The sequence below is a fragment of the Tenrec ecaudatus genome, unplaced genomic scaffold (assembly GCF_050624435.1).
Source record: "Tenrec ecaudatus isolate mTenEca1 unplaced genomic scaffold, mTenEca1.hap1 Scaffold_457, whole genome shotgun sequence".
NCBI lineage: Eukaryota > Metazoa > Chordata > Mammalia > Afrosoricida > Tenrecidae > Tenrec > Tenrec ecaudatus.
In genome coordinates, this window is record NW_027459364.1 from 142,947 (window position 1) to 163,677 (window position 20,731).

At 44.3% G+C, this 20,731-nt stretch overlaps 1 protein-coding gene across 2 annotated transcripts in view; it reads right to left on the reverse strand.

The window, feature by feature from the left end:
- Nucleotides 1-18,851, reverse strand: part of LOC142436606 (thyrotropin-releasing hormone-degrading ectoenzyme-like) — a 119,586-nt gene extending 100,735 nt beyond the window's left edge. For both annotated transcript variants that reach the window (XR_012782025.1, XM_075540159.1), the window contains exon 1: nucleotides 17,935-18,851. Coding sequence is in view for 1 of the 2 variants with exons in the window: in XM_075540159.1 (XP_075396274.1) it covers nucleotides 17,935-18,836 (902 nt within the window). In the remaining variant the exon portion in view is untranslated. The remainder of the gene's footprint in view (nucleotides 1-17,934) is intronic.
- Between the last annotated feature and the right edge of the window lie 1,880 nt (nucleotides 18,852-20,731).

Genomic DNA, 20,731 nt, shown 5'->3' on the forward strand with positions numbered 1-20,731 from the left:
TATAACAATCTTCCTACCTTATCCACTTCATCTCTCTATTTCATGAAACTACAGTTTAGTCTCATGTTGACTTATATTCTTCAATCCCACCCAATCCATTTTTCACTTATGTCCCTATAGGCTCCCACTGAAGGTTGGCTTCCCTCTTTATCGTTCTTGACATTAGGACTAATTATTTCTACAACACTAATATGTTGTACTAGAAATCTTGTCCTCTAGACAACTGGCTCTGTATGTCTTGTGAATCCCCAAGGTTGAAAATCTGCATCTCCTCTCTCTCTATTTCTGGGTTAATAAAACTTGCAAATAGGCACAAGAGTGTGCTGGGTATTTCTCTCAGAAAGATGAGTTGTTAAGCATTAGGTGACCCGTGACTGCTATCTGAAAATGTCTTATAAATACAGCTCTCCCATTATCTAAATCATTTTAACTATGCTATGCATGAATACATTTTCCTACCCCTTCAAGGATAAGGGATACTTTTGAAGTCACGTTACTGTTTACACTGATGTTCCAATCAGTCTTGATCCATCGTGACCGTGCGTACAACAAAACAACACTGCCCAGTCCTGTGCCGACCTCACAGTTGCTCGTGTGTCTACACCTACTGTTGCAGCCACTGTGTCCGTCCACCTGCCCCTCCACTCAAACAAGCATGGGGCACCTTTCCAAGAACTGAGCTCTCCTGACAGCACGTCCAAAGTATGGGACTTCTCTCCGTCCTTGCCTCTAAGGGGCATTCTGGCTGTAATTCTTCCAAAACAAATCTATCTGTTCCTTTGGAAGCTCATGGTATTTTAAATATTCCTTGACAACACCACAATTCAAATGCACAGATTCTTCTTCAGTTTTCCTTTTTCAATGTCCAATTTTCACATGCATAGAAGTCGATTAAAAATCCCAATGCTTGGTTCTGGAGCACCTTCGTCACCAGAGTAACATCTTTGCTTTTCACCAATTTAAAGAGGTCTCGTGCAGCAGAGTTACTGACCACAATGCATTTCTGCTGGCTGCTTCCATAAACATCGATTGCGGAGTCGACCAACATGAAATCCTTGACAATTCGATCTTTCCTCTACTTATCAGGATGTTGCCTATTGCTCCAGTGGGAGGGTTTCGGTTGTCTTTACATCGAGTTGTGATCCAGACTGAAGGGGACAATCCATGATCTTCATCAGCAAGTGCTTCAGGTTCCCCTCCCTTTCAGCCAGCAAGGTGTGTGTCATCTGCAAGTCACAAGTCGCTAACAAGCCTTCCTCCAATGGTGATACCGCATTCTTCCTCAGCGTCTCCGTTCTTCTCCTTGGCATGCAGACTGTAAAGGTACGATGGGAGGATACAACCTTGGGGCACAACTTTCTTGATGTCAAAGCATGCAGTGTGCCCCTGTTCGTGGTCCCATGTGCTATGATCCACACAGCCAAACACTTTTGCACAGTCAACAAAACACAAGTAAACATCTTTGTGGTGTTTTCTGATTTCAGGCAAGATCCATTGACATCAGCAATGATAACCCTGGCGCTAAATCCTCTTGACAGAATTTCCAGAATTCCTGACAGAATTCCAGACAGAACTTATGGAATTCCTGGAATTTCTGGAACTCTCTGTCAATGTCCTGCTGCAACACTGTTGAATGATCTTCAACAAAATTTCACATGTAGGTGATATCAATTTTATTGCTGTATAATTTTCACATTCTGTTGGGTCTCAGTTCTTAAGAATGGGTAGAAAGATGGATTGATTCCAGTTAGTTTGCCAAGAAGCTGTCTTCCAAAATTCTCAGCATAAAGGACTAAGTGCTTCCTGTTCTTCATCAGCTTGTTGAAACATTCCAATTGGTACTCCATCAATTCCTGAAGTCTTTCAGTGCTTTCTGTGTAGCTTAAACTTCTTCCTTCAGTACCACTGGTTCTTGCTTATATACCACCTCTTGACATGATTCACTATTGACGAGTTATTTTTGGTAAAGGATTCTGCATATTATTTCCATCTTCTTTTGATGCTTCCTGTAACGTTCTGTATTTTGTCAATGGAATCTTTCAATATGACAAGTTGAGGCTTGAATTTTTCTTTAGTTATTTCAGTCTAAGATATGCTGAGGGTGTCTTTCTTTTCGGATTTCATATTTTATATTTTCTTCTCAAGTTGTCTCCTGAAAAATTCTATTTAGTTATTATACTTCTTCATTTCTTCCATTTGCTTTAGTTACTCTACAAATAGAGCAAATTTGTATGTCTCTCCAGACATCCACTTTGATTTTTTTTTCCTTCTTAGATTTTTAATGACGTTTTGTTTCTTTATAGATTTTTCTTGATGCCATTCCACTGCTCATCTGGTCTTCTGCAATTAAGGGGGCACAGCGTCAAATCTGTTGGGATATTCTCAAAATTCAGCTGCAATATACTCAAGGTCATACTTTGACTTGGGGGGACTTCTTTCAATTTTCTTCTGCTTCAACCTAAACTTAAATATGAGCAATTGATGGTCTGTTCCACAATCAGCCTCTGGCCTGGTTTAGCTGCTGATAGTCAATCAACTTTGCCATTGTCTCTTTCCACATCTATCCACAGATGTAGTCAACTTGATTTCTGTGTATTTCATCTAGAGAAGTCTACATGTCTTCAACCTTTTGTGTGTTGAAAAGAAGTTATTTTCTATTAACAAGTCTTGCAAAATTCTATCATGCGATCTCCAGTTTAGTTCTATCACCAAGACTATATTTTCCAACTACTAATCCTTCCTCTCTTTCCAACTTTTCCATTCTAATTACCATTAATTGCCATTGCATCTGGATTGCATTCTTTAATTTATTCATCACTACCTTTTGAGGTTGGTGCATAAATTTGAAAAATAGTGGTATTGGTGGGATTTGTGTGAATGTGGATCGATAGAGTCCTATCACAGACAGCACTGCACTGCACGCTATATCTTGATGTTCCTTTGGATGATGAAAGCAATGCCTTCCTTTCCTTTCGATTTTGCTGGTGGGAAATAAAATACATAATTTTCTGATTCAAAACAGCCAATATCAGACTATTTCAGCTGAACAGTGCCTAGAATATCAATCTTTTGTGCTTTTCACTTTTAATGACTTCCAATTTTCCTAGATGCATTCTTTGTACAAACCACGTTCCAAGTACTCATTTACATTCGCAACACCTTCTTCCTGTTTTGAGTGAAATGCCCCATCAGAAAACGAAGGGCCTGCAGGCTTTACTTCATCCAGGCCTGATGGTCCCCTCTACTCTGAGAAGGCAGTTCTTCACAAGTAATAGTTTTACTTCCAATGTGAGGGGCTTATCTTCCAGCATAATCTTTTGCTTTTGATTTGCTTCTGTTACTTGGGTTTTTAGTAACTGACAATGTTTTCTGCTATCCATAGTCTTTCCAGAGGCTAATCGCTCTGAAGTGGACGACAGACTAGTCCTTCAGAGTCCATTCTCAGTCTGGATGCTCTCCTGAAACTTGTTCACGCCGAGTTACCCTGCTGGTATCTGAGATGTCAGTGGCACAGCTTCCACATCACAGCCATACACAAGCCACCACAGAATGACAGACAGACAGCGAAATGGTGGCTGGAAGACAGAGTCAGCAATAGCTGGAACCATTTCTCCATTAGACATTCTATCCATCACAGAACCTGTCCTTTTCTCACCACATCCGTGAAATATACTGAGGTTTTCATAGTATGTGTGTTCTTTTTATATTCTCTAATTCCTGGACCCAGTAACCCTGGCCTTGTCATCTCACCTGTTGATAGCAATGCTGATCTCACTTGGAGCGCTAACCCTGACTCGGCACATCTCCCGCACATCCGAGGCAAGTTACTGATGATGACCCAAGGCAGGCACCCACCTCACAGATCTCTGCCTGCCAGCTCAGTGCCTATTTGGCATGACCAGCCTGTCAACAATTCTTAGAGACGATGCTCAAAAAGAACCAAACCCAAACGTATTGCCATCTGGTGAGCTCTGACAGACAGCAACCCTGCGTAGTTTCTGAGACTGGAAATCTTTAGATAGCAGTACCCTCGTGTTTCTCCTGCAGAGCAGCTGGTGGGTTTGAACTACCAGCCTTATAGTTGGCAGCAAGGTAGTGACCCACCCCACAGGACCACACAGAGTCCTTTCCTAAAAAGAAAACAAAGATGATTTATGCTTCTTGATAGTGACGTCTTCAGTGTCTAGACTTTGCTGGTTCCATTTTTCCATTTGACAGTCTCCTCAGTATTCTCTCTGGAATCTCATTTCACCTACATCTTCCTGGAAAATTCCTTAGAGGCAATAATAATGAAAGTATCTGTCCTACATATTAACTACCCCAAACAGTTAGAAGCTCCTGAAATTCGGACCTCTCTGAAAGGAACTCCCCCATTCAAACACCAAGTGGACTCTCCCTAAGTACCTACCATTTTTTATACACTACGAACAACCGAACCTACAAACCTGGGTAAGCAAAGGAGCCTGCCTCAAAGTGTGCAGACTTTGGCGCTCCAAAGAGGCCAGCCAAACAGCCGATGGACAGCTGTACATCTGTGGAAAAATGCATGCTCCACGTACTTTAAGAGGATCTCGGAAGATGACTAACTCTTTCTGGGTTTGTCAGGAAGTCTCTGCTTACATTCCAAGACAGGCTGCAAGCTAACACATTTCTTACTGTTTGCTTTCTTTTTCTCTCTGCGGTCATTGTTACATGTGCAATATAATCAAAACAGAAAGGCTAATGACAGAGAGACTTTTGTTATCAAACATAGATTTTTTTTCTATGACAACTGAAAAATAAGTCTAACCATATACTAACCTATTTCTCTTATTAAAATAAGACCTAAGTTCTGCTTCCAATGGGAAATAACACAGAATAATTCAATTTTTAAAAATGTACACATTATTTCTTCACTAAAACTGGCCATCAGAATGTGCCTTACAGATCATTTAAAAATATAAACATATCACACGCAACCTCATCCCTGGGGGATGGACAACAGAAACGTGGATAAAGGGAGACGTCGGACAGTGTAAGATAAGACAAAATAATAATAATTTACAAATTATCAAGGGTTCGTGAGGTAGGAGGGAGTGGAGAGGGAGGGAAACAAATAATGAGCTGATACCAAGGGCTCAAGCAGACAGCAAATGTTTTGAGAATGATGATGGAAACAAATATAAAAATGTGCTTGACACAATGGATGGATGCATGGATTGTGAAGAGTTGTACGAGCCCCCAATAAAATGATTAAAATGTGTGCATATATATATGTATATATATAAACATAAAAAAGAAATGTGCCTTACATTCGTGTGTGAATGTGCAAGTGTACACTTTCCAGGGGGTGTATTGTATACATACTACCACTGCATATTTGGTTTATGGTTTCTGTTGTAGTCAATCCAAAGTGAAAATATGTAAAATGCAAGCTTTAGGACTTGCGTTTTCTTCCTGAAGTCCTTCTTTAGAAATGTATTTCTTGAAACACCCACTCCCGTTTGCAAGGATGCAGGAAAAGATATCATGTTCTGAAAATCTCCCTTCACGTGTGTACTTTCCAGACCTAGCAACCATGGATGATCAGTAGTTCAAACACAGGCAATCAATACTCTTGTTATTAATTGGGGACTTTATAAAGGTCACTTCCTCTCTTGGAGTGTGCACAGCAATATGTAAAGCCTGAAAATATGGGCAGTCATAGTTCACTGTCTGCATCGAGGAACAGAGGAAGAATGCCACCGTAAGAGAGAGAAAATGAACCAGAAACAGCATTTAGAAGGGCCTATTCTGTGAGCTAAAGTATGTCCCCAGAAAGCGATCATCAAGTCTTTTCCTCAGTATCTGTGAATGTGACCTTACTTAGAAACAGGGTCTTTGCAGATGTAATTAGTTAAAAATCCACCGCCATCCAATCAATTCTGACTGATGGTGCCCAATGGGGCAGGGTAGAGCTGCCCCCTTTGCAGTTTCAATACTTTACCTCTTGACCGCAGCAGGAAGGCACGTCGTGCTCTCAAGCAACAGCTGGTGGCTCGAACTGCTGACCATGTGGTTGACAACCCAATGTGTAGCCACTAAGCCACCAGGGCTCCTTGCAATTATTCAGATCACAACGAAGTGGGTCATAATCCATTCTAAATGAATGGTGTCCTTGAAAAAGGAGAAGCGAAGAGAAACAGAGACACACACCCAGAACTTGAAGGCAGACTGGAGTAATGTATCTTTATGAATCGGTGGAAGGACAAGGACTATTGGAAGGGAAAAAAACTAGAAGAGCCCCCCCCGCCCCCCCAAAAAAACACAGACTTTCCCTAGAGTCTTTGAAGGGGTATAACCTGGGGAAAGTGTAATTTCAAACTTCTAGTCTCCAGAACGGTGAGAAAGCAAATTCCTATTATTTTAGGCCACTCAGTTTAATGACCACTTGCTGCAATGGCCTAGGAAACTAACACATGCTGAAATAGGAATCATAAGTTCCCACAGCGCCCCGAGCACTAAGTTCATCCTTGATGTGGACTTCAATCACTTTCTAAAATAAATTCTCTTTTTCTTTAGCTTTGATGGAGTTTTGTTAGCTACTAATAAAAAATGTGACTAATAAAATTCTGTATAATAAGTTACAATGCAACAAATGGGTTATTTGGGTAGTGTGCTTTATGTGCCCAATGGATTGGCCAGGAAGAATGAAAACCCACATTGCCTGTGAATAGTTGGTTCAAAATGCACAACAAATGCTGATAGGAAAAAAAAAAGTGGTTTTGCTTTAAACAGGAGGCCTGGTGTGCTGTTGGGTAAGCATTACGCTCCTAACCTCAAAGTCAGCAATTCAAACCCACCAGCTGCTCAGAAGGACAAAGGTGAGGCTGTATGTTCCTGTAAAGATTTATAAAACCTATGAAACTCCACAGAAGGTTTCTATAGTCAGAACTGACTCACTGGCAGCAAATTTGGTGTTGGTAATTACTTTAAATTTTAAAGCCAATCTTTGCTTTCTCAACTTTTTATTTCCCTATCCAAATCCTATCAATTCCTCCTTTAAAATCCCTTCCATATCCACTTTGTTCTATGCATTTTAAGTTATAATGACTTTAGTAGTGATAATACTTAGTCTTACCTATGTGAACTCTCCTCGTGCCATAAAAGCTGCACCAGATTATCAAGAGTATAAATAAACACATGCAGCTTTGAAGGTACCCCAGTGGCACGGCAGTTAAGTGCTTAGCAGCTGGCCAACAGGTTGCCATTGGAAGCCACCACCTGCTCCACAGGAGAAAGGTGTGGCAGTCAATGCCCAGGACACTTACAGCAACAGCCTGTCCTGGTTTGACTTCGCTCGTGGATGCAGACTCACTAGCTCCCAACTGGAACGCAGAGTTTTCACACCAAAGAACACACTGGTCTCCTGAGAGCACTGGGTTGATCTAAGAGGGAAGTATAGAAATTGGATACCCAAAAAGGGAGGACAAAGTAATGACATGGCTGGCTTACAAACTTCCATGGGTATGGGAATATGTTCATAAGAATATTTTGATAGGAAACTTTTTTTGAAAAGAATATTTTGATAGGATTATGATGTAGATATTCACATACTGCAATTATTACGCATAGAATAGTTTTGTTTCTATGAGTGTATAGAATATTATGTTTAAAAAGCCTGGAATATTTTGAATTTTCTGAATTTTAGTTTTTTCCTTTTAAGCACAAATATGATTTTACTATTGTCCTTTTTAAAAAAATTATATTTGACTAAAGAATGGTATATATGTGCCAAGTTGAGGACTGTGATAGTTAGGTTTTCTTGTGTCCACATGGTTCTTGTAGGAACCTGGAGTTTAGTGTATTAATGAGGTCACAGCTTGAATGGAGGACCGAGATAAATGGCTCTGTGAGGCCAGCCTCTTCCTGTCTCTTTCTCCTTGAAGGCAGGCCATACACACTCTCCGTTTCATCTTCCTGTTGACAAGCCACTTCAAGTCATGCTGATGGCAGCCAGAGCCCAGAATGTGTCTACCACTATTGACCTACAAGACTGCACCCACCCCCACCGGCCCGTGATCTTCCTCCATTCTGCCTCACTGCATGTGGCTGCACGACTCTGAAGGGGTATTTATGGACTAGTATTCGACTTATGGTGTAGAATCAGATTTATGGACTTGATCTGTACTAGGCTGGGATGTTAGCTGGAAATATAATTACGTCTTGATATAAAGCTCTCTCTTACACTTAAAAAAATGACAGCATTGGAAATCCTAAGACAGTCTGTCTTACAAGATTGCTCTCAGTTGGAATCAACTCAAAGCAATGAGTTTGTATTAGCTTTCTATGTAGCTTTAAATTATTCAGTGAATAAAACAAATACTCGAGTGGTCTGGTATCAAGATCCTCTATAATCTAGTTTACATCTAAACTCTTAAATGTATATATCACAAATTCATTAAAGAATTTCTGAACAGATTGATTTATAATCATCAGTGTATTATGTGCCAAATGCTGTGCTTCCGATTTCATATCCATAAAACTGAAATAAATTCATTTTTGTCAAGTCGATTCAGACTCACAGCGACCCTGTAGCATTACTCCATAGGTTTCAAAGGCTGTAAATATTGACAGAAGGAGTTGATGGGTTAGTTAGCAACCAAGACTTAAACACTGAGCCACCAGGACTCCCTTTATTTATGTAATCTCTTCTAATATTTAGAAAAACTTTTGGTAGTTTGAGAAAATTTATACAACTTCTTTGACTCTATTCTCACTGAGAGATGGAGTTTATGCCTCATCCATTGATCATGAGTCACCCTAAGCTTGAAATTAATAAAGTAATACTGACACATGGCTGCATTAGAAATGGTAATACCTTCCTAACAAGAGAGAAAAATATAGTGACAAATGCAATTCTCCATAACTATTTTATAATGCAAGGAACAAATGATGTAAATCTCTTTATACTTGTGTCTTTGGAAAATGAAATCAATAGCTAAGAAGACCAACTACCATGTGAATACCATGTGATCCCCATGCTTCAAAGACGCTCAAGTGACGGAGAGAGGCCACATGTAAACCCCTCGGCTGCCAGCCCCAGGTGAAGTCCTAATGGCATCACCCATTAGACAGTGGATGATGGGGCCGCTGGACAGCTCGGGCCCTCCAGCTATAGATTATCTTGATATCCCAACACTGACACTTCCCAGCTAAGGCCCCAGACATCATGTAGCAGAGATAAATTGCTCCGTTCCAAAAACGATCTGAGTCCCTCACACAAAGAACCTGTGTGTGCCATAAAAAGTATATTATATTGTCAAGTGGTTTGCTCTACAGCAGAATCAGCCAAAGCAAATTTGTATCCATGGAGCATTGCTGTAACAAGGGCTTTTAATTAAAACATGGCCGTAGCTTCAGACATAAGAAGACTATGAGTGGAAACTGTTGATGAGGGCTTCGAGGCTAATACGATAAATGTGGGTAGAAACATAATAAAAGACAAACTTTTTGTGTGGTCACAGAAAGTTTAGCTCTACAGTTGTCTGCAGTATGTGAAAGGAGAAGAAACCCATTCCACTCTTCTTTTCTAGCCAAGGAGCTTCCAGAAAGAGTACTGACAGTGCTACCTGGCTGATCGTCAGCAGCTCTGGTAGTGTAGCGGTGACCCACTGGGGTGCTAATCACAAAGTGAGCAGTCAAAACCACTAAGCACTCTGCAGGAGACACGTGGAGCTTTCTGCTCTTCTGAAGCGTTACGGTCTCAGAAGCTCACGGGGCCAGTTCCACCCTGTCCGCAGCTGCTATGGGTCTTCATCACCTCGATAGCAGAGAGCCTGTCTGGACCTGGCTTATCACTCACTAGCCATGAAACACACACACACACACACACACACATACACACACACACACACGTTAAGAACAATCTCTACAGTTTTCAAGTAAAATGTAGCTAAACCATAAACGAGCAGGACTTTCTAGGTTTTAAATTAAAATTGTGTTTCCTTCCCAGACTACAGAGGGCTTAAGATCCTTAAAGTAAAAGCAGCCTCCGAAAAAAAATATTCAAATCAAAGGGTTAGAAAACATGATCTAGTTGGGTGAGCGGGGAGAGAAGCATTAAAGAACTAGAAGAAAGTTGTAGGTTTCATCGGTGCTGTACTGCACCCTGGCGGGCTCATCTCTTCCTTGTGAGCCTTTAATGCTTCCTCCCCTCCACTATCATGACTTCAATTCTACCTTACAAATCTGACTAGACCAGAACATATACACTGCTACAGATAAGAGCCCATAACACAGGGAATCCAGGGCAGGTAAACCCCTCAGAACCAATAATGAGACTAGAGATACCAGTTGAATACGGGGTGTGTAGGGGAGAAAAGGGAATTGATCACAAGAATCAACATACAATCCCATCCCAGGAGGACAACCAACAGAAAAGTGGGTGAAGGGAGACAGAGGACTATGTAATATATGAAAATAATAAACTATAATTTATCAAGGGTTCATGAGGGAGGGAGGGCGGGAAAAAATGAGGAGCTGATATCAAAGGCTCAAGTAGAAAGAAAATGCTTTGAAAATGATGATGGCAACATATGTACAAATGTGCTTGACACAATGGATGGATGGATGGATTGTGATAAGAGCTGTAAGAGCCCCAATGAAAGTACTTAATAATTTTTTTTAAGTTGGCAAATTCACATTTTCCTCTTCAAAAGCAAGACTCTTTTGTAATAGATACTGCATTGAATTTAATTCCCAAACAAACAAATAAAAAAGAAAAGCTTGATCTAAAGATAATGCTAGAGTATGACTTTATTAAGACCCTAACGGGCCTTTTCAACGTGACAACAGGCTGTTGGAGTCTTTCGATTAAGCCTCTTCCAAGCCTTGTCTTTTAAATAATAGGATAGGTAAGAATTATAAGGGTCTTGTTCTACAGACCCCGAAGGTAAAGAAAGGCTCATCTCAAAGAGATTTGTGCATGTAATTTTGTCTAATCGAGTGGATACCAGTTGATACATAAAAAACCCACCATTTTTAAAAGAATTACAACTGCTTGAATTCCCAGCAATAGAAACGAAACAATAAAACAGAAGCCTTGCTTCCCAACCCTGCACTGAAACAAACTGAGAAGGTTATTCAACACCAACCACAATCTACTGGTTGTTGTCTGCATAAGTTTTCCTGAGTTTACTGACAAATCATCAAATGGTAAACAACTTTTTTGGAGAATCAACTGAATGTTTTACAATGATCAAAGTTTTAGTACCTGAATTATATACTCATATTCTTTCATGATGTGTAAGTCAATCATAAACCTATGCTCTATCTTTCAAAATGCCACAGTTTGGATTAATAGAAATGTGGCAGTCTCTCCTGCTGACATTTATACGTCCTGCTCACAGCTCATCTTTTGCGGATAAGTAACAGTTTGATTCATTCCAACATACAACACAGTGGAATTTTAATAAAAGAAGAAAACATCTAAAGGGGAAATTATGGTCCAAATGTAAATTAAATTGCAATCAATCACATGAGGCTTATTAATTAATTCAAGAAACTCTCCTCAACAGAGGAGACCATGAGCTCTCTATTACCCCTTGTTACAAGTTCAGCTTAATTAGCAATGTGTGCCTTGAGCACTGCTCTCAGGCATTTGGATCGAATCAACAACAGCATCCAGAAAGATCAGGCAAGAAACTTAAGGAGCAGTAAGTTTATATAAATAGTGGTGGAGTGATTATGAAAAAAATAGTGAGACTGGTTATACAACTGAAGAATAAAGCCGATGTCAATGAATTGAGCAAACTGCCTTTTAAATGTAGAGAAAGGAAGATTTAGAATGAAATATAAAGGCCCCAGCAAGGAAGGTCACGTATCAGGGAGAACAACTCTCAAGGAGTCGAAAAGAGCCATAATAAAGGAATTGGCGGCAGGGGCTCAACTGAATTGGAGAACTGCCATCGGCCAGTGACGTCTGTATCCTCCTATTTTCTCCGTATTTTCATGAAAATGGCTGCTGTAATCACCGTATGCCTGTTTTATTACTGCACACTGGATGTGCAGGGGGAAACAACTTGTCTTCTGACTTGATGGTCTTCAGAGTAGAGGAAGTACACATAAGAGACAAACCCCGAGTGGCAGCTGGGCAGGGTAAGATCCTGGACCTCAAGCTTGAGCTTGAGTTGTAATAGGAGGAGGCCTATTGGTGGTTCGCTCTCTCTGAAGGGTCAGCGGAAATTCGTACAGGGGTGGATAAAATTCTTTAGGACCAGAGAGCAAATAATATACATTTAAAACACTTCCATAAGCTGTTGACCCTTTTCCTATCAAGAGGTGAGGTACACTTTCTCTTCTAATGAATCAGGGCCATCCTTAATGACCCACTTATAATTAGGAGATATTATGTATGTGATACTGAGCAACCCGTAAGGATGCCGGTAAAGGCCACAGTCTCCACCTAGTTCTTTCAGAACACCCCCCTTCGGAGCCCTGAAGTACCATGTAAGAACACAGGCCTGAAGTACCATGTAAGAACTCCCCTACAGAGCCCTGAAGTACCGTGTAAGAAAACCAGCCATTCGGAGATCACCACGTGAGTTAGAAGGCCAGGCCACACTGCGTTCCAAAGAGAGTACCCACAATGAGCAGCAGGTGAGTTCCACGAGCGTGCCAGCACCAATCCCACAGACACAACAAAAGAACCTACACGGAGTCACCTCTCATCATAGAGTGCAGGCTAGCCTGCCTCTTTCCTGTCCAAAATTCCTGATCCATTAAAGGAGAGCTTCAGTATAGCAAAGTGGTTTCTATCTGCCACTAAGCTTTGGGATGGTTTGTTTTATCACAATAGTAACCAGGAAAACAATGTAAATGAAGAATTTGTATTTCTAGTTTTTAAAAATGTGAATTAAAGAGAGGTTAAGTAATTAACCCATGTTACACAGAGAAACGAAATCTAAATTCTCAGATCTATTTATAACAAGAATACTATACTTTCTCCCACAGACCTCCCCATTTCTATGACTTTTCTTTATAATATTATTTAAGTGAATACCAAATCATGTTTCTTTTATAAAGTAGATCTCTAGACTCTAACTCACAGAAATTTCTCCCTCTTCTAAACTCTCTTGGACTCATTATGTACAAGAAACTTATTCTCTACAGGTTACACTTGACAGTTAGTGAATGCTACTGTCATTAATTCACAATTAGTGAACTTGTTGATTTTCTTATTCATATTCCTCTTTTTCCTGGTCCTTATTATTGGCCTCCCTGGTGAATTATGGCCCAAGCAAGGGTTGAAAATCCAAATAGCCACTTGATTGAAAAAGGTGAAGTAGACTAGGTACAAAGATGCAGAAGTGGTCTAGATTAAGTTACACATGGAAGCAAATGTCACTTGTAAATGGGTCAATCACAAACTTAAGAAGTATAAAAGCTTCCTGACAATGTGATTTTGTTCACTTTATTTCTAGACCCTAGAGCCTATGAAACTGCCTGACTCTCACAGAGGACATTCAATAAATAACTGTTGAAGTAATAAATGAAGACAAATACTGCCAAGCTAGAATGTAAGCCCAGTGGTACAAGATTTTCCAATTTTCCAAAAGGCCAGAAATAAATACTTTTCTATGTAATCCCTCAATTTCTAAACTTTTACAGCTAATCAGAAAAATAACATTAAGCTGTTTGGGGGTTAGGTAAACAAATCGTGTCTGCAGGCTTGAAGTCTATCTGAAGGCTGCATGTCCGATCTCTGTACCAGTGGGACCTTGGACTGCTTTTTATCTTTCCGATTACTCAGGGCATTGCCTGGTGGGGGGGGGGAGGGAGGGAGTAGGTAGCTTAATAAGCAGGTACTGAGGATATGGCTGATGTCTCAAACGTGCCACCTTGAGGCGCTGCTGTCATTCAGCTGGGGTTTACAAAGACACTACTCAACTTCATCGCTCTCATCCCAAAGGAAGGAGTTTCATCTTCGGCTCTGTAATGGCCACCTGGATTTCACATGACTATCCCCCACTCAAGATTCTGAAGCTAAACTTTCACTCCTTCCAGCTGGTAAGGGTTGATAAATGTCATTCCTATCTGTTTCCAGTAATAAAAAAAGAAAGGCAGGAGAAAGAAAACAGATTGAATTTTCAAAGGGTGACAGAAGAAGCGAGACTGGTTTTGAAATCAGATTTCCACAGTATTAAATAAGAACTCCCTATGGCAATTTTGTTTTCCGTTTTACTGATCTTGGCATTTTTAGATTATACAAACTAAAAGTTTTTTCCAATTGACCTTTGATACTCTCTGATAGTGTGCTATTTTATTTTTCTACATAAAAATTATGAAGTCAAATTTTCAAATGTTTACTAATTACTTAGATTCTTAACTCATAAAAAGTCACATCTAAATAATTGGTGTGTCTGATTTTAAACCTTTAGCAACAAGTACAGATGAGTGGGACTGAGAACAATTTTAAGATACTTTATAGCAGTGGTTCTCAACCTGTGGGGGTCAAAGGAACCTTTCACAGGGGTCGCCCAATTCATAACGGTAGCAAACTATGATTATGAAGTAGCAACGAAAATATTGTTATGGTTGGGGGGTCACCACCAGATGAGGAACTGTCGGAAGGTGAGAACCACCGCTGCAAGGGAGCATGCCCGAAGAAAGCACCTCCGGTACCTGCCCCACGTGCTAAGTGACTCAAATCAAATCAAACACCAAATTTTGAAGACAGAGAGAAAACGAGGTGTCTTGGATTTCCTTTCACGAAATGATCTAACCTGTATAGCCTTGAAATGGCCATAAGAACATCAAAAAGCATCTAAAGATTTCTATAAAATGATTATAGATGCAAAAGAAGAACATGTTCCTCTATATCCAAAATAAAATCCCTGATGGTCCACTGCTTAAACTGCTCTGCTGCAAAGCGAGACGTCAGTGGTTCGAACCCACCAACTGCCCCGTGGAAATAAAAGACGTGGCAGTCTGCTTCTGTGAAGAGTTCAGCTTTGGAAACCTCTCGGGCGGTTCTGTTCTGTCCCATAGGGTCACTGCGAGCCAAAACCTACTCGATGGCAGTGGGCTGGGAGTAGGTATGGCCAGTATCCACTGCACTTAGAACAGTAACTACGGTCACATAGACTAGGCCACTATACTTTGATAATGGCATTAATTTCCTTTGCAACCATATTTATTTTAAACCAGGTTTCCCAGAGCTTGCCCCTGTGTCCTTTTGGAGAATGGGGTTTTTAAATGTTATTTACACTGCATTTAAGTGATAAAATTATTACTAACAAAAGTCCAACTTAGACTGAGTTCCTGCTATTAGTCTAAGTAGCCATAGTAACAGCAACAACAACAACAAGAGTTAATATCTGGAACGCTGGTATGATTTTTTTATAATAATTTACTACATTTTCATTGTCTTATCAACTCTAGCATAAACATCCAATACATGATCAAATTAACATGGCCTTAAAGAAAAAGGAACAGAACTCTTAGGAACACAGAATCCTGTAGTTCCGGGGGGGGGGGGGGGGCAAGAGGAGAGTTTAGCTGCATGGGCACTAGGTTAAACTTTCAACTGAGCCCTTTACATCTGTAGGGAGAACTGAAGGAGTGCATTGAAATGCAAATATGTACCAGGGGTATAAGAAATCAGTTATGGGTCAAGCAGAAACATCTGGTCTTTTTAGGAGTCCTGTTAATTTGAAAGCACTGACCAAAACAAACTCAGTTCCACCAAATATATTTTGGCATGGCTCAAAAACCAGCATTAGTTGGAGGTATTTATTTTACCGCAGCAAGATTTATCAGTAGTGATGTGCAATTTACAGTATTGATATTTTGATATAATAAGCTTTTTTCTCAGCATATGAAGATATACCTTCTATGCCTTTCCCCATATTTGATGATAGTGGGGTTTTTAATGGTTAATCTATATTCTTTATAATATATGGGAAAATGATGGAAAGGGGTTTAAATTATCCATACCTAATGCTACGATTTATCAAGTGACTAATTTATGGGAGACCTTAACTATCATGCAACTATTGAGGCATTTCGGTATTTTATTTATATAACGTGACCTCATAAAACAGAACTTTGGTGAAGTTCCCGTCTCTGAGAGACTAGCAGTTTCTCTTGAGAGTTTCCAGGCACCATAAGCTCAGGTCTAGGGATCAGAAAACCAGAGTTCAAACTCAGCTCTTCACTGACAAGCCTGGGGATCCCAAGTGCGCTGGACTGCTGAGCCTTCGTTTTTGCCGTTGTGAGAATCACTGGGGATCTCCCATCAGTCATTTCCAGCACACCTTTAATCAAGTTGTTTGCATTTTTAAGTTTGTTATGTTTCTACTACTTTGTTATTTTTTAACTCTCACCTGTTCTAGTCATTTAAGTAATCATTTGCTTTAAACGCAATGAGTCAGGGGAAGAGCAAGAATCTTATTCTTTCATTAAAATATACCTAAGAACCTCGTACTACCAGACACTTATTTATGGTAGATTATATTCCCCGCACGTGGTCGAGTGTTGTTTAACACATTTACTCATAGGCACCTAGGAGCCCTGGTGGCATGGTACTCACTCATTGGTCTGCTAAACACTAGGTCAACGGTTCGAATCAGTGCTCTGAGGAGACAGACAGACAGGGCTTTCTACTCTGGTACACAGTTACAGTCTCATGAACTCATGAACTCACAGGAGCAGTTCTACTCCGTCTACTCTGTCCTGCAGGGTCTCTGTGAGTCAGACTTGAGTCTCTGGAAGTGAATGAGTCATGGGCACCTGATGCAATACTGTGAGAGTATGGTATCATTATGGATTTATTATTGTTATTATTCCCAAGTCAGGGGATATATATGGGCTCTACCAAGCCTTGCTGCCTGAACTCAAATCCCTGCTTTGTCGGTTCATCATGTAATCACAGTCAAGATACCTGACTTCCCGATGCTCCCCTTTTCCCATCTGTCAAACTCGGGATATCAGCTCCTATCCTACAGGGCTGCTGTGGGGTTGATAGAACTTAGATAGAGGTCATCAGGTTCAGAAATATTGGCTTAGCTAAATTAAACAACTTCACCAAACCATAAAGTTTTGGAGGAACTGGTGCAATTCGCACCTGTTCTGTTGGATTCTTAAGCACAAACTCTAAACAAGTGAAGGAAAGTTTTTTAAGGCACTAATAAGTAGAATACTGACCAATCTAAAAGGCATCAAAGGCACTCGGCTTTGAAGACTAACTAGCCGTGTTTTCTCCCCCTTCACCACTAGAGACATCTCCAGGGGCAATAACTCTAGGAAAAGCCACTGGAATGACCATGCCTTGATCCTCAAACTGCAGCTCCCGGCGGCGGGGCACTCTTGGCAGCGTGTACCATGCCAACCACCCCTCCAGCCTCTCCGGCCTTGAGCTGTACTAGGCAGGGCTGTGAACTTGACGTTCTACTTTTAGAAAACTTTACGCAGCCAAAGCCCATCTTCTGCCAAGCGTTTGCCAGGGGACGAAGAGTCAGACAGGGTGGACCTGGTAAGAGGAATTTGCCAATACCTTAACGGAGAGGCTCTGCTATGTTGGCCTTAAGCGCTCAGTCATTTTCTTTAGAGGATAACTTGTTAGCCTTTTACTGTCAATCTGGCATCGCTCAAATTACACATACCCCTTAGAAAAGCAGCAGCACTGGGAGTGGGAATCTATTCTAAGGCCCAGCAAGCTTACCCCAGGAGAAGGTCCCAACTATGCAAGGGGGGCGGAATTCCCTGTTTGGCACTGAGTGAGTGAGTGAGTTTGCGGAGCAGACGGGCTTTGGGGACGGGCTTTGGGCTTTGGGGAGTAGAGGGTTTGGGCTGGTGACTTTACGCCGCCACCCCTTGCTTCCCAGAGGGAATGGGACCGAGTCTGGGGGGTGGGTGGCAGGCAGCCCAGAGGGTCCTGAGGGTCCCGCGCCGCGGGGCCCCGCCCCTCCCTACCTTCTCTCCCCGTGGAGCACATAGGAGCTGCGGAAGAAGCCCAGGAGCTCGTTTTCAATGAGGGCATTGTAGATGATCTTCAGGTTGTAATTCCTCTGGGCGTCCAAGGTCCGGTTCAGCACCACCACCAAGACCTGGGTCTGTGGGTAGAGGAAAAAGCCGGCCACGGGCACGGCCCCAGCCACGCGGTCCTCGGCCACCTGCACCTTCTCGACGGCCACCCGGGAGGCGTGCAGCACGACGTAGCGGGTGGCGTTCCGGCACGCTATCTCCACGTTCACCTCGCCGGCGAAGGTGAAGTTCTCCATGAAGGCGGTGAGCATCAGATTGTAGTGCAGCGGCTTGAGGTGGCCCGACAAGCGCAACTGGGTCCAGGGGCGCCGCGGCTCGCGCTCCTCCTCCGATGGTGGCCGGGCGGACGGGGTCGCCGGCGTCGCCTGGCCGGCCGCTTCGGACGGCGCCGAGCCCTCGCCCGCGGGGTGGTTGTGCGGGGCGGCTCCCGGGAGGCTGGCGTTGCGGTCACGCGCGGGGGAGCCCGCGGGGCCGCCGTCGGCGCCGGGCGCGCCGCACTCGTCGAACCGCAAGCTGAGCAGCACGGCGAGCATGGTGACGGCGAGCAGCGCCACGAGGGACACGGCGAAGGCCAGCACGAGCCGTTTGTGCACCGTGATGTGGCGCTCCGTGGTGCGGGGTCGCACGCCCACCGAGTCCGCCCACGGGTCCGAGGGCCCCCTGCCGCCCGGCCGGGGCGCGGCGGCGGCGGCCTCCCCCATGGTGGCCTGCGAAGGTGAGCGGTTCTCCGCGGCCCCCTCCTCTGCCCTCTTCTTCTTCCTCCTCTTCTTTTTCTTCTTCTTCTTTTCCTTCTCCTCCTCCTGCTCCCCCCGCTCGCCGTCCAGGGCCATCACGCCGCCTCCTCCGCCTCCTCCCCCGCCCTCCCCAGCACCCCCCGCGGGCGGGCGCCCCGAGCCCCCTCCGGCGCGGGCATCCGGCAGCGCACGCGGGCCCGCGGCGCGACGCCGCCTGGCAGCCGGGAGCCTCCGGCCCGCGCTCTCGCAGGACGGGCGCCGGCCCGGGGCGCGGGCCGCCCCGACTGCCCCCGGGAGCCCCGCCTCCCCCCCCCCGGGCCGGGCCGCCCGGGGCGGGCTCGCGGACGCGCCCAACTTGGAAGGCGCCGCCGCCGGCCGCCGGCGCGCTACTTCCTGGGCGGGGTCCGGGCGCCCCCTGCGCGGCCGCCGCTCCCGCCGGGCCCTCCCCTGCGCCGCGCTCTCCGCGGGAGCCCGTCCGCCGGCCCCGGGCTGCGAGCCACTGCGAGGCGGACGCCGAGCGAGGGTCCCGCGGGGGGAAGTTAGGGCTCCCGCTTTCGCCCCCCACTCCGGTGTCGCCGGGGCGTTCAGTGCTCCTCCGGGTGGGCTGCGCTGGCGGCGGCGGCGGCGGCCCCGGGGCGCCCCAGACCAGCACCCCGCAGAAGGGCCCGAGAGGATGGCCAGGAGGGACCGACTGGAGCGCCGCCGCCGGAGGAAGTCCGGGAGCTTCGGAGCCCTTCCGGAAATCTGCCCTGGAGACTCCTTCTTCGCCACCCTGGACACTTTAAGCCGCGGTGGCGGCCAACGTCTCCAGCTTGCCAACCGGACAGCCAACCGCCCTCCCTGGTTTGGATGTGGCTCTGCCCTCCGCAGATGGCGAGTAAGCGCTGAGCGCCCGGCCGGGCCACCCCCTGCAGGTAGCTGGAGCTTCGGGCTGGCTTGGTATCCCCGTGGGGAGAGCTGGAGTGAGTGAGTGTGTGTGTGTGTGTGTGTGTGTGTGTGCGTGTGTGTGTGTGTGTGTGTGCGCGCGCACACAGGCTCGGGTCTATATTGCCAAAGCTACTCTAGCTGCCTTCAGGGACTGAACACCTATTACCCCACCCCCACCCCACCCGAACATCCCCCCCTCCCCTAGAAAGGCAAAGGAGGCGAGAGCGCTGGGCGGCAGGGAAGGCAGGAGAGGGGAGCGGCTGAAAGGCAGAGGCAGGCACGGGAGATTAGAGAGCTTTTCCCCGCTCTGTCACAGCAGACACCCACGGCCACAGAGGGGGTTGCTGAGCCGCCTGCAAGAACTACATTGTAAATCTTCAGCGAAACAAGCCCCGCAGCCACTCCTCTCCCGGAATCTCGAGCCCCACCGCGCTGTCCAAGGATCTGTATTGCCTTCGGAGGTGAACCCCCTGGAGGAAAAGAAGATCCTGTTGGGGAGATTTGGCCTGTCTCAGATTTCACATCAGGCTCACCAGAGGATTTGGAGAGCTGTATGTAAATTGAGATAAATTCTCCATAGACTGTCGACATATATTATACAGTATGATGTGTGCAGGTGTGCAGTACTAAATTGTGGTTAGCAAGGAAGCATTGGAGTCCTCTGGCTGTACAAGCTAGAGAGAGAATTTCCCTCCCGTATCTTTAGAGTTGAGAAATGATAAAAACATAATACCTAAACATAACATCCAGGACCGTATACTTGAGACAGAACAACAGGGTTCAGAGCCCCAATACTTCAGACTTGCTGGAGGAGTAAACAAAGCAATGCTATAATTGGTCGGCATTTTTTCCCCGCTTCACCCAGTCAAGATGACTCTTGTGCAGTTTTTCGGTGTTATCTTGAAGATTGTTACAAAAATGTGTTTGGAAATAAACTTTGTTAAGAATGGTTATAATAGGCCAATATTTATCAAGGCACGGAGCGGCGTTGGCTGGCTGTGGACACATGTCTGCACGGGGAAGTTCTGAACGGTGGTGCAGAGTTTCTATGAGTGTGCATGGGC